We start from the raw sequence: 13,772 nt of genomic DNA on the forward strand, positions 1-13,772 counted from the left end.
TTTTTTTGTTAAAGACTTTGAATAATGTCTTTGCTTTTGATTTGATACTTAATTCGTACGTATTAAATCTACACTCTTGCCTTTGATTTTTTTTAAAAAAAACTTTATCTAAGTTTTGTCTCATATTAAGGCAGGTGGTGATTAATGATGATTATGAGTATATTTTCCTTATTTGTACATTTGATGGCTGGATTACACATATATAAAGGAATGAGATTAGGTCCATCTTTGTTTTTATTTAGCTATATATATATATATATATATACACTCTATTATCTTTAAATATATATATGACAATAAGATAGTATAATACATGCAAATGTATGACCAATTGCTTGTTACGTCTTATCTACATGTATCATTTAAAAATTAATACCATGCCATACATGAAACCATGTTTTATATTATAATACAAACCCAATCATTAAATAAAAAACACATAAGTTAATTAGATAGTGGAAAAAACGGATAAAGAATCTAAAGTAAGCTTCTGTTTCTTTACCAATTTTAGCATTTGCCTTTCACATTAAATTAAGATTTTCTTGTAAAGTAAAAAATTAATCGCATGAAATAAAATAATTTTAATAAAAAAAAAGTAAGTAGTCGTATCGTATATTAGTTTAATGTGGGACTCAAATGCTATAGTAATTATTTTTTTGGTTATAGCACATAACTAGAATAGTAGCGGAAGGTAACGGTCATCACTTCTTAATTTTTTATTATATATATATATATATATATTATTTTTATAATTATTTTTTAATTTTTTTTCGTACAAAACGATAGATTCTTCACTTGGAGAAAAATTGTTATAAAAGTCGTAATCAAATGAAAGCTAAATAATAGAAAAGAACGGAAAAGACAGGCAATGGAATCTAAACTTATACTAAGTTACTTAAACAATAAAAGAAAAAGAAAAAAAAAACCTGACCTAAGTCCTTAGATTTATAGGAGGGATGGCCTAAGTTTATGATAAAAATTGCCCATGTCGTACATAAGCATCCTAAATTTGTCGGTGAAATGGGACCCAATTCCCATTGCCAGTCTTTCCAATTTCCTTTGTTTTTCCGATCCAATGCATTGCTCTCTTCCGCCAGCTATTACCGACACAACAGTGGGACTATTCTTTTACTGTGATTTTGTCAGTATTTTCGTCAACAAATGAGGCCTCACAGCAATCAGACCAACTCGCCGAGCGCAAGGCCCTGCATTAAGCATTTCCTTTTCTAGTGACCACAAGGCAAAAGAAAGGAAACAATTTTAATTGCAATGGAAATGGAAAAGGGTCGATCTTAAAAGTCAGAAATTGATGACGACGACAGGCTATCTAGCTAGTCGATGCTTTAGCTTTGGGAGATCCTTTAAACTTCATGTGGCATTGTCTGTCCTTGTTAAGTTCCCTCCGCCCTATGTTCTTCATGTTTAATACTCGAATTTCCATTTCCTAAACTGTTGCCACAGTTAACTTGACTTATGTTATTGCTTTCCAACGACATATTGTCCTTTGAATTTGAGAATTTTATGGTTGGACTTGGTTTGATATTTCTTCAAGTGTGACAATTATCATCATTGCTCTTTTTTTTTTTTTCAAGGAAATCCCATTTTGTACAAACATTTTTGGACCTCTTCCAAATCTATTTTATCAGAAATTAACATTTCTTTTGACTTTTTTTGTCCCCTTTTCATAAGAGCAATAACTGTAGGTCGATGAAGGGAGCTGCATTTCCAGACTGTGCATTTGACAGAACAAAAAAAGAAGAAGAAAAGAGTCATATATTTGTTGAGCCCAATGGTCCACCAAATCAAAATTTTGATCATAAAAGCAGCTGAGAAAGCTCACAATAAAGACAAGCCAAATTAAATAGCTTTGATCCGTAAGCATGCATCCACGTGGGATAACCAGATTTATGTGTTGCTGTTTCAACAGCAAAAAAAAAAAAAAAAAATCTGAACTTTTGGTATTGTTTAATACTTATAAGATCTAAATTTTTGTTATATGATCCCCTATGCTGTTGGCACATGCATATATATGCAAAGCAGCACATTTTTTGGACCACCTTTCATTGCATTATATTTTTGTACTAACATGGGTATTTTCAGTGTTACAAGAGTCAATGAACCTAGATACATCCAACCACAAACGATACTGGATACTGGTCCTGAATGGAAAGACACGTAGATTGTTGGCGGTGAGATAATCCTGAGTTTGAATCTTAGAATATGATGATGTGATGAAAGGGATTTGTTTTCGAATTGTCACATGCATCTATCTGTGTTATCAGATTGTCGGTAAAAATTAAAACGTGTATGACCTGTATTTACTTTCTTCAGAGACTATGAGAAGTGTGTATGTTTATGGTATATCGTATAGGTACTTGGGATCCTGATTTTTCCTATTATTTATTAGTTTTAAGATTGTTTCAGTCTTTCTTCATCATATATTGAAGAACAATAGACATTATAGAAGGAGCAGAAAACAGTGTCATTATCAATCACTTTAGGCTGATAAAGCAGTCGGTTGCTGTGTTTTTCATTGACATCTATAGACGTAGAAATAGACTAACATGAGGACTGGCTGGCAAAAGACAATTCTACTAGAAAGGATGGGCAGTGCCATTTGATTTACTCTTTTGGATTGCAATAAATTAGAAAAAATTGGTGTGGATGAGTATACTCAGCTGCAGTTTCTATGGAGAAACCAATCAGCAATTCAGAAATAATAGTCATCTGAATTCTCAATGAATAACAAGTATAATCAAAATCGAACACAAGGCCCCAGACAAGATAGCTCCTGACCCACTCCATTTAAGAAGTTCAGAGGTTCAAAGAGCACCATTACTCACATTTTCATTCACAAAATTGACTAAATCAGAGTGTGACCCACAGCCAACCTCTACCAGAGCTAGGGACTGCAAGCTAAAAGAAAAAGGAACGGACATATGGGAATGGTAAACAAAAGCCACAAATACACAAAGGCATTTGGGTTAATGCAACAACGTATGCATTGTTGGCTTTAAAGGCTGAGAGACAGGGATGCATGTAGCTTTTAATGAGAGAAAAGGGATTTAAAGCACAAGATCCCGTGGACACATAGAGCAAAGGAAAAGAAAACCAACATTTAAGAGATACCCATCTACCCCTTCTGCATCTTATCGTCTTTTCCATAGCTTTCCAACCATGTAAAGCCAAGTTAACAAGTTCTCTCATAAAGAATGGGATGGAAAGTAGCTGTGACGGGAAAAAAACCTTTGTATGTACTTTTCTACTTTGTTACCAGGACTATTATTTTTGATACTATGCGAATATGACCCCTTTAAACATGCTTTTACCCATAATTTTTGAGAAACCTGTTTGAGTTTTTTGTGCAGTGTTGAGTGCCTACCCTCCATCAGCTTCCTCATTAGCTCTGCCCATTGGGGACCCACTAGTCCTCTTTTTTTTTGTTGGATCAAAACTGTACTGCCATACTCTTCCTCCACGCACACTCTTGTCCCATTGCTTTCTCTCTCTCACAAGTCACACCCAGCATTTATACACACTCCCAATCATTCTACTTTCCTCATTGAGTTTCCTTTCTCTCATCTTGGCTTTCCTCTACATTCCTCATGGCTCTCTTTCTCTCACTTCTCCTCATTCTAATGTTTCCCTCAACCAATGCTGACTGGCCACCTTCTCCTGGCTACTGGCCAAGCTCTAAATTTAGGCCTATGAGCTTTTATAACGGGTTTAGAAATCTTTGGGGTCCTGGCCATCAAAGTGCAGACCAAAATGCATTAACAATCTGGCTTGACAGAACTTCAGGTCTTACTTAGTAGTACTGGCTTATATTAATCAATACCTTTCCTTCGTTTAATTCTTTTTACTAATTTTTTTTTATGGTGGTAATCAATCTGATCTTTTTTTCCTCATTTTATTGCTTGTATTTGGTTTAACAGGGAGTGGATTCAAGTCAGTTCGCCCTTTTCGTTCTGGCTACTTTGGAGCTTCTATTAAGGTCCAGCCTGGCTACACTGCAGGGGTCATAACAGCTTTCTATGTGAGAATTGATCAACCTATAATTTTTCACTACATTTCCTTTCTTAATGCACAGTTCTAATCCAATATCCAATATCCAATATCCCCTGAAGCAAAGATTCTTGAAAGTATATTGTTTTCCTGCTGCTCTCTAATCAACAAGAAATGATAAAATGGCAGCTCTCAAACAATGAAGCTCATCCAGGATTCCATGATGAAGTGGACATAGAGTTCCTTGGAACTACATTTGGGAAGCCTTATACTTTACAGACCAATGTGTATATTAGAGGGAGTGGAGATGGAAAAATCATTGGAAGGGAGATGAAGTTCCATCTGTGGTTTGATCCAACCCAAGATTTTCATCACTATGCCATTTTTTGGAGTCCTAAAGAGATCATGTAAGTATCCAGAAACCAGACAAATGCTGCAATCTTGGTTATGGACCTTATGGTCAAACTCTACCCTGAATTAATCTGAAATAAGAATGATTGCTTGCCATAATATAATGTCTAATGCTAGAAGTATAATAATAAATATCTTGGGAATTGATGGGGGGGTGGGGAGGATGTAGACTTGTCCCTATTGGCTGTAAAGTATCATTGCTTTTTCAGGTTTAATAATTTAGAACTTGAATAGTGACCATTTTGGTGATTTGCATTCTCAAAATGATAGTGTTCTCACATGATCATGCAGAAAAGTCAGGAGATTATTTTAATCCTTGCATAACATTAATAATTGGTCAAGTGATCTAGACAAGTGAAATATCAATGGAAAAAGTAGATCACATGCACGACATAGGTTTTGTATAATTTGCAAAGATTTATTGGAAGTTGGTAAATAAAGTACGACCTAAAAATGAAACACATTAGTGATAGTATTTGTATTCATTTGCAATAAAGTATATATTTATATTTTATATCTCCTTTGCCTAAAATGTCTGAATTTATTGATTTATCTGATATTTATTTCAGATTCCTAGTGGATGATGTGCCCATAAGAAGGTATCCAAAGAAGAGTGCTGCAACATTTCCTCTAAGGCCAATGTGGGTGTATGGTTCAATATGGGATGCCTCATCATGGGCAACTGAAGATGGAAAATACAAAGCTGATTACAGATACCAACCATTTGTTGCAAAGTACACCAATTTCAAAGCCAACGGCTGCTCTGCCTATGCACCGGCATGGTGCCGCCCAGTCTCCGCCTCGCCTTTCCGGTCCGGCGGGCTAACCAGGCAACAATATAGAGCAATGAGATGGGTTCAAAGAAACCATATGGTCTATGACTATTGCAAGGACCCCAAAAGAAACCATGCCTTAACCCCGGAGTGTTGGACCTAGTGAACTCCTGAAACAGTTTCGATTAGAATTTTTACTTCACTTGTGAATTTTACTAGTTTGTCCGCTTGTTTCTTTGGTGTCTTGAGATGGATCCCACTTGCCAACAATATTGATGCAAGGTTAGTTGAGCGTCCAAGGCTCCAAACAAAGGAAAAAGGAAAAACAGAAGGATTTGTGTATTTTTGTTCTGGTGCTCTCTTGGTGTATATCAGCTTGGAAAAAATACAAAAAGGAAGAAGAAAAATATATATATATATAATAAAAGAGAGAGGGTAGACTGGGATGATGAAGCCAGGGATACATGGGGTCATGGGGTTCGAGTGTGTTGTTTCAATCGTCATTTCGTAATAAAGCAAAAGTTATTCTTTTCATGTTATATTCATTCATATATATATATATATATATATATATATATATATATATATAGAATAAAATTTGATTGAATTTCAGTGTCTGAAATGAGTATGTGCCATGAAAGTTGGGGCAGTCCTCCTTTGATAGTCTTGGTTTGGGGGCATACGAAATAGGGTCGATCAAAAAGAGACCATGTAAGGATATGATCATTGTTCACAAGGGCGCAAATCCCAAGAATCACTCATGAGTCATGGGGTATCCGAGAAGTACAATAAAAAACAATTTACCACCAGCAATAGTGTAGGGCAGGCTCATCATACAAGTCAGTAACAACTTGTAAATCGACAGTTTTGATGCCCCAAGTCCAATTCAACTGGCCTCTGACTGTTTCTTTTTCTAGTGATCCTTTGATCCAAAGTAAAAAAGTAGACTAAATCTTTTAGACTGAAAAACGATTTGGCATTATCAGCCAAAACAAGTAGTCAGCTCCAAAGTTTGTTTCTGCAAACTGCAACTCCCAACAGCGCATGTGTTATATGCTTTACTGCAGCTTCAGGACTACAAAGGATAATGGTTGTTATTCTTATGTTTCACTATTGCTCACTATAAGACATGTAGGCCTTGTCACGGCAGCTGACACCTCCTTTTCTTTCAATCAAGCTCGACGAAGATGGAAGAAGATCCCCTATGCTGGGTTGAGGATTTGTTTCAATGCAATTTTCAAACTCAGTTTCAATCAAGAAAGAAGGATAGCAACTCAGCAAAGAATCTAGAACAAGCGTGACACTAACACTCAATAATAGAAATAGCAACTGATAGGAAATATGATTGGAAGAAACATGAATTCGTTGTCTAGATTATGGCAATTAGAGATTCTATGGGCAACAATAATTCAAAGGAAGACCCCATGAGGGCTAAATGGAAGTACGAAACGAATGGGGTCGTTGGTAAGGAGCTTTACAACTCTCAAAAGCTTGTAACGGACTGAAAATGATGGAATGTTCCCAAACCCAAAGTGCGTTGAAGCAAAAGTCTAAGTCCTCTGTTCTTAGAGCCTTTCTTCTTTTGGCATTTCATAATAATTTAATTCATTATGGATTTCTCGTCTTTTTGAGGCCTAGGCAGCCATGCAACAAGAATGGACGATGATGGCCTCCCAATAGCCTCAGACTTCCACTCGAATCCCAGAAAACAAAATGAAAATACTAATCAATTTTAGCCATGTCTTACATTTCAAGTATTCAACCTTGTTGCAGATAGCAGAGACTTTAAGGACTGAATGAATGATGGCCGCCCAGGATCTTTGCTCAGATTGCGTCAAAAAAGAAGAAAGAAGGAAAATATCACATAATTGCACAAATTAAGCACATTTGGAAATTAGCAACTATATACAACCAGATTGTTTCTATACATAGCTATTTGGGAAGCTCCTTTCAACTAAACCATATACTGGATGCAACCTATAATACAATATGAGCAAGTGGAGCTGACAAATAAACAGCGATAACTTGCTTAAAAAGAAAAATGAAATTAGAATAACTACAACAAGATTGAGGTTAAGCCCTATTATTTAGGGGAAATGTAAACCATGCAGGTCAATCATCTCTTGGAATGTTCAGAAACCTGCAATCAAAATCCAGGGCAGTTGGGTTGCAACTATCGTAGCGATAACCCCTCAACCACCAGATGGCCCTAAACCTAGGTATATATTTTCCCACAACCAATCATCACTAGAGATGGTATTCTTTTTGACAGATTCCTGGTTGCCATCCAAAAAGGTAAGAAAACCGTCTGCAGAAATGAAGTTTACCTATTTTAGAGCATGATTGCTGAAAAGTTGCAATATATCCTCACTTAAACAACCGAGTAAACCTCCGTCAAAAGCATGTGAATACTTCACATCATGAATAGGATGCTTTGGCAATGTAACACGCTGGACAACAGTAAAGGATGGCAACTTTTGCAAGACCAATTCACCTGTAAGTTCATCCCCTGATGCAAATAAGCACACATGGTTCTCTATGTTCATGATTGTAAATCTTGGCAACCGAACATCATTAACATTGGCACATGTAACCCCCAACTTCTGATAAGAGTTGCTTCCAGCTCTCTTCAAATGAACATGGGAACCCTGTACCCCTTGCCCATTAACAGGAGTCAGTAGAGGTTGAGAAGATGCCATCTCATTTGAAAAGTCAATTCGTGGTCGATATGAAGCAATAATGTCATCACTGTTAGGACAATAAGCAAGAGAAATACACACTCCTTGATTGCCAGTCTCTGAAACCAAAAATGGCCTTCAAAAAAAAAAAATCAACCAAAAGTTTATTAGACAACCTATAAATTGGAGTAATCCACAAACAGTAAGAAGCTATCTACAGTTTGGCCCTAAAACATTGTTAACCTCAAGGAATCAAAAATATCATAATCTTATGATAATATACATGGGAATCATACAACTACATTTCTCAATCAGATGATACAAGTTACCTTTCCTCAGAACCACCAAAGCTCCACTGACATATGCCAACTGAAGATGCTGATAAAATGGCTGTAATACCTGAAGGGATGGTTGAATTATGTAAAGAGTGTATGGTATGAACTGGGTTGCTTGTCAGCCCATTCATAGAATCCATATGCCTTGCAGTTTGGCGCATATCAAACACCAATACTGAGCCATTCTACAACAAGGGTAAAACATCAAAAAATTAGTTCACTCTACATAGATTCAACCAGATTAAGGAAAACAAGCTCAGTGTTGGAAACCTGTAGTCCAGCATATATTTGATGTGAACGGTTGAGATCCCATGAACATGACCAAGCAGCAGCCTGAAAGCCCAATGTCAATACTATAAAAATTTAACAACCATAAAGCAAGATTTCCTGTTCTTAAAGTGACAATAAGGATAGCTTGCCATAAGAAAAAGAAAAAGGAATACTATATTGACAATATTAGCAACTTGAAAGGGCTTAAAAATATCCTTGATACGTATGAATCAGTACAAACAAGTAGCAGAAACATGCCTCAGAACAGAAAAAAATCAAAAACACTAGTTCTTACCCACTGAAGCAAGGATGAAGAAACCATGCAATAAGTATTTTTAATCGAACTTACACATTCCTACTCATGAAACATGTGACAAATTTCAAGAAAGGATTTATCTTTTAAAGAGTTGAACAGTGCTTCATCTAGTTCAGTTATTCAAATCACGACCTTTTTACCATAGTTGCTTTCCTATAAACATTTTCTTTATCTATCAGTTTAACACCATCATCTGCATGCAAGCATGCTCACAAAAGTGAGCATTTTATGCATTGCCAAAAAATCTGAAGGCAACTTAAATATCATCAGGCAATTTATATGCTCCAGGCAAGAACACTTATTCGAATTCACAAGCATGCTCACAAAAAGTGAGCATTTTATGCATTGCCAAAAAATCTGAAGGCAACTTAAATATCATCAGGCAATTTATACTCTCCAGGCAAGAACACTTATTCGAATTCACAATTATAAATGCTAATATATCATTCTTTTCCATAATTATCACAATATAAGTAAATATGCTCTGGCTGAGCAAAAAAAAAGTAAATATGCTCCATTAAGGGGAAGAACACACGAGAGTCAGAAGAATTCTCAACCTAATCAATAACTTGAATCAGTAAATGAATTTTAACTGATGGAAGGACTTTTTACCGGTAGATCATAGGCAAGAATAACATTGTTGCTTTCTGTGCTGCAACAAAATGAGTGATTAAGTCAATTTAGGCAACATGGGGAACAAAATATGGATGAATTTTCAAGGCTAAGCACGGTGCCACCTGAGAACTGATAATTTCTTTCCTAAGGAAGCTAAAAGCGCCAAGCTACCATCTGATGGGCAAATGTGCAAATCCCTTACTGCTTTTGTACCAAAAGGCAATGAAATGTCTTCTGTCTCATATGGAGCTACTAAGCTCATCTGCAAGCCAATGTTTAGAAATTCTATAAGTGTCATTCTTTGGCAGAAATTGAAGTAGTGATAATGTAGTCACATTCCATGTTGAAGCTCAGAAACTTTACTTTAGTAAGAAAATGTGTTCCACCCAACCCTTGCAATCTTCGTGCTATTAATAAATTTTTGCTGGAAGCGTCTACATCAAATAGCCGTGCACCATCCACCCTCAGTTCTTTCTGCAAGAAACAATAAGATATATGTTACATGGCAAGAAGAAGAAAGAAATTGGACTGGGAGGGAACAGTTAAGGAAAGAAGAAAAATTTTTTTAACTAAAATAAATCAAATTGCAATTTTGATATAAAAGTATCAAGTAAGATGCCAAATATTACAAACGCCCAGTCCATGTTTTAACCAGAACAAGAAAGATTAAAGTGTAACTCTTTTAAAATAAAAATAAGACTTTAGGTTCAGATTTCCAAAACCATGTGATTTCAGGTATAATGTTTCTATATGAAAGTCCTAAAAAGAGTGAATGTGAGAGAGACGTTATAAAGAAATGTTATAAAACAAATTAGAAATAGAAACAAAGTGAAAAATGAAACAACTTTTGAGAACTTTGACAAAAGTATGGAAAATTTTTAAAAAGCTATATCAACGTAATGGTAAATGCAATGCATGTATTCACACATAAATAGACCTGGCAATTCGTGTTTTCGTATCTTAAACGTGTCAGATACGTTTAGACACGAAACACGTTAAGCCTAAACACGAACACGACATGTTTAATATTCATATCTTAAATTTAAAATATTTACACGTATACGTTTAATACACGTGTAACACGACACGACACGATTAACACGTTTTACACGTTTATTAAATGTGTCAATATACGACACGACACGATTAATAATACGTTTAACACGATTAACATGTTTAACACGATTAACACGTTTAACACGATTAAATAAAAATATTTATAATTAAATATAATTTTATTATTTAAATTTAAAATTTATAATTATAAAAATAATTATAACAAAATAATAATAATAATAACATCAAATATAATAAAATTTAATATAAATAACATATATAAAATTCATTATCATATAAAAAGTTAAAATACACATCAAATAATTATTAAAAATTATTTATATAAGGTTAAAATAGTAGTTAACTATTAATGTTTAATAGGTTAATAAACATGTCATGTTTACACGTTTAAACACAATAACACGATTAAGTAAACGTGTCTTAAACGTGTTTGTCGTGTCTGACACGAAACACGTTAAGGATAAACCCAAAACCTGTTTAACCCGTATCTTCTCGTGTCGTGTTAACGTGTCGTGTCCAAAATTGCCAGGTCTACACAAAAATATGAAAAAAAAATAACTGTCTGCAAATTCAAGAAAACTCCAATTGGTGTTTCATGGCTAAGCTAGTAGGTCACACACATTTAAGTGTGTCATCAAAAGAAAGAGGGAGGCATGAAAGGAGAGAGAAATACCTGCAATATGAAAGGTCCTTGCTCATTGAACTCTGAGCCTAGGTTGTGCCCTACAGAAAAGGATGAATATTATACCAGAATTGATGAAAAAAGGATGGTGGTTTTTTTTCTCTGCGGTATCACGAAAAGCACTAATCCTTGAAGGAATGCAAATGACACAATCATAAAAGTTTCTTTGAAGATGAATATAATAATCTAATGGTTATAGATTCAAATATAAAGATCTTTAATCTTATAAGATTGTCTCTTCCTCAGAAGAAAGGCAGAAAAAGGATTACCTAGAGGTACTTGAAGGCCTCTGATTGAAGGTGCACATCCAAATGTCCTACTCTGCACATCTATTAAGTGCTCCAAATACTTTGTTTTCTGCAAAGCCAAAAAGTTCAAGATAACAAACTAATACGATTAATATTTTAAGAAAAAGGTCAACCTGCAAAACATATGAATTATATGTATCTAGCACCCAAAGAAAGTTCAGGGCTTTCAAAATTTTATTTCTAATTCCATCACAACATTTGAAAACAGTTAATAAAAAAGGTTGGAAATTTCAAAATCAATATTACTATCTATAATATTTCCTCAAACTCTGAACCATACACAAAATTGTGGCCGTAAAAACATGTATACAACTGACAGCACTAGTTGCTGTAAATGTGAGATTTCAACTGCAACATGGCTAGTGAGGCAAGCTTAAGCTTGAGGATATGACACCTATTGCAAAAAACAAAGCACAGAAAAAAGTGCTAGAGAAGTAGAGAACTTAAGCAACAAATGTATTGCAATGAAAATGCAAGAGCTGAGACATACATCAAAGATTTAGTGAAAACAGCACAACTAGCAATCATTGCAGATAAGCCAAAAATAAGGTGTACTGAATAAACAAATTCAACAAGACATGGTAGTTTCAAGAAAATGTACAAGGAAACAACAAAAGTCAATAGCATTTTCAACCAACATGCCTCTTTAAGCTGGTGAACTTCCTGTTGTAATGCAGCTTCTCTCTTTTGCCATTCAGCTTCACTCTTTTGCCATTCAGCTTCTCTCTTTTGCCATTCAGTTTCTTTCTTACTCAAAACAGCACTCTACAAATTTCTTTTTTTGAATACGATCAGCAGGATTCATAAAATGGAACGATACAAAACAATACCAAGATAAAAGACATCTTTTTCTCACTTCTTCTTTATCCAGGAAAAAATTCTTACCGTCTTTTCAAGAGAAATGCAATTAGCTTCAAGAGATCGAATTCTCTGTGCGCGCCCCCAACCCCCCCAAAAAAAAAAACAGAAAGAAATGGAAACCATTACTCTTAGACTCTTGGTGTGATTCTTCAAAAAATTATCAATTATCTGAAATTTATTAAGACCTTTTGTGATTCTCCATCAATTGCAACAACCCGTGATGCAAACAATTTCCTTACATCCTTTAACGTGCATTTCCTGTTGCATTGAGGACACTGAAGAAAAAAATATGAAAGAAACAAGAATGTCAAACAAAAATATGATCAGTCCTGAGATTCAGAAATTATACCATGGTTTGATGTTAAAGACTACCTTTCTTGAAGTTCCACGTTGCTGTAACCATTTATGGATGCACGAAAAACCATATATGTGCCCACAAGGAAGACAACTACGGCCAAAACAGTTTGAAGATTGATAAGTTCCAAAATTTCATATTAAAAAAAAAACACCATCTTTTATCTTCTATTACTAGAACACATACAACAATACAATCTACAATTGCTTAAGCTATAATGTAATACATGTAAAATTGCAATTTATTTTGTATCAAAGCAAAGTCATATTTTGTTATCCAAAGAGGTTAAAGTTTTCATTTTTTAATCATACAAATTAAGTTTTTTTTTTTTGTATCAACACCTGATTTTACTTCGGAAAGCAACAATAAAAACACTAAATTAACGACTACAAACAAAGGAACTCATAATTTGGCGCCAACAAGCGAAAACCGAAGCCAATTTCAAGTAAAACCGTAGAATTCAAAGAGAATTAGTGAAATGTACGGACCAAACATGATGGTCACCGGTTGTAGTCCAAGCTTCCATACAGATAGGACAAAACAAGCCCTCGATGTCCCCGCGATTCCATTCGTTACCTTGAGAATTTTCTCCATACTCTCCCGCACTCAAACAAACCCTCCCTTCTCCTCCTTTCTTTCCCTCTTTGCTGGATAAAAACCTAGGCCACTCCGTCACCGGAATGAACTCTTCTCCCCCTCCTCCTTCTTCTTCGGAATCTTCTTCGTCTTCTTCTGCTTCTGGTTCGGTTCCATCTTCCGATTCTTGATCGCCTACAATGTAGACGTTAGAATAAGGGTTTGACATTTTGGGATTGTGGATTAAACCATTAAGGAGGGAATTGGAAGGAAGAAAAAGAAACGATAGGGAAAACAAACGGCAATACATTCAGTGAGTCGATGAGTAAAGTATTGGCTTTCTTTTTATAAAATTAATAAATTAAATTGAGTGAGAAATATTATGAATTTTTTTTGCACGAATAATATCAGATTTTTTTGTCAAATTGTAAACCGAAATTTAATTGAAATCCGAAATAGTGTCACAGGTTAAAATTTAAACCAAATAACATGTATCATTTAAGTAAGTTT

General features: G+C 34.9%; 2 protein-coding genes across 2 annotated transcripts; one reads left to right on the forward strand and one right to left on the reverse strand.

Moving 5' to 3' along the window:
• Window positions 1–3,548: 3,548 nt before the first annotated feature.
• Window positions 3,549–5,723, forward strand: XTH32 (xyloglucan endotransglucosylase/hydrolase 32). The gene is made up of 4 exons (XM_018121957.2): window positions 3,549–3,801; window positions 3,936–4,036; window positions 4,195–4,412; window positions 4,986–5,723. Exons 1-4 carry the CDS (start codon window positions 3,606–3,608, stop codon window positions 5,350–5,352), a joined length of 882 nt encoding a protein of 293 aa, XP_017977446.2. The 5' UTR covers window positions 3,549–3,605; the 3' UTR covers window positions 5,353–5,723.
• Window positions 5,724–7,075: 1,352 nt separating this feature from the next.
• LOC18598040 (Transducin/WD40 repeat-like superfamily protein) lies at window positions 7,076–13,598 on the reverse strand. Its single transcript, XM_007027380.3, has 13 exons — window positions 13,175–13,598; window positions 12,704–12,779; window positions 12,517–12,606; window positions 12,356–12,400; window positions 12,113–12,235; window positions 11,432–11,519; window positions 11,154–11,203; window positions 9,767–9,877; window positions 9,526–9,665; window positions 9,401–9,440; window positions 8,473–8,535; window positions 8,197–8,387; window positions 7,076–8,003 (listed from the first exon to the last, which is right to left on the reverse strand). The coding sequence occupies exons 1-13, from the start codon at window positions 13,570–13,572 to the stop codon at window positions 7,517–7,519; spliced, it is 1,902 nt and encodes a 633-aa protein (XP_007027442.3). The 5' UTR covers window positions 13,573–13,598; the 3' UTR covers window positions 7,076–7,516.
• Window positions 13,599–13,772: the final 174 nt, after the last annotated feature.

The sequence above is a fragment of the Theobroma cacao genome, chromosome 5 (genome assembly GCF_053813885.1).
Source record: "Theobroma cacao isolate CCN51 chromosome 5, ASM5381388v1, whole genome shotgun sequence".
NCBI lineage: Eukaryota > Viridiplantae > Streptophyta > Magnoliopsida > Malvales > Malvaceae > Theobroma > Theobroma cacao.

Coding starts and splice junctions, on each gene's coding strand:
- XTH32 (XM_018121957.2), top strand. CDS start 3,606: ATGGCTCTCTTTCTCTCACTTCTCCTCATTCTAATGTTTCCCTCAACC. Junction 3,802..3,935: donor CTGGCTTGACAGAACTTCAG/GTCTTACTTAGT, acceptor TTGGTTTAACAG/GGAGTGGATTCAAGTCAGTT. Junction 4,037..4,194: donor GGGTCATAACAGCTTTCTAT/GTGAGAATTGAT, acceptor ATAAAATGGCAG/CTCTCAAACAATGAAGCTCA.
- LOC18598040 (XM_007027380.3), bottom strand. CDS start 13,572: ATGTATTGCCGTTTGTTTTCCCTATCGTTTCTTTTTCTTCCTTCCAAT. Junction 11,204..11,431: donor AGGCCTTCAAGTACCTCTAG/GTAATCCTTTTT, acceptor CCTTTTCTGTAG/GGCACAACCTAGGCTCAGAG. Junction 8,004..8,196: donor TTTGGTGGTTCTGAGGAAAG/GTAACTTGTATC, acceptor TTTTTTTTGAAG/GCCATTTTTGGTTTCAGAGA.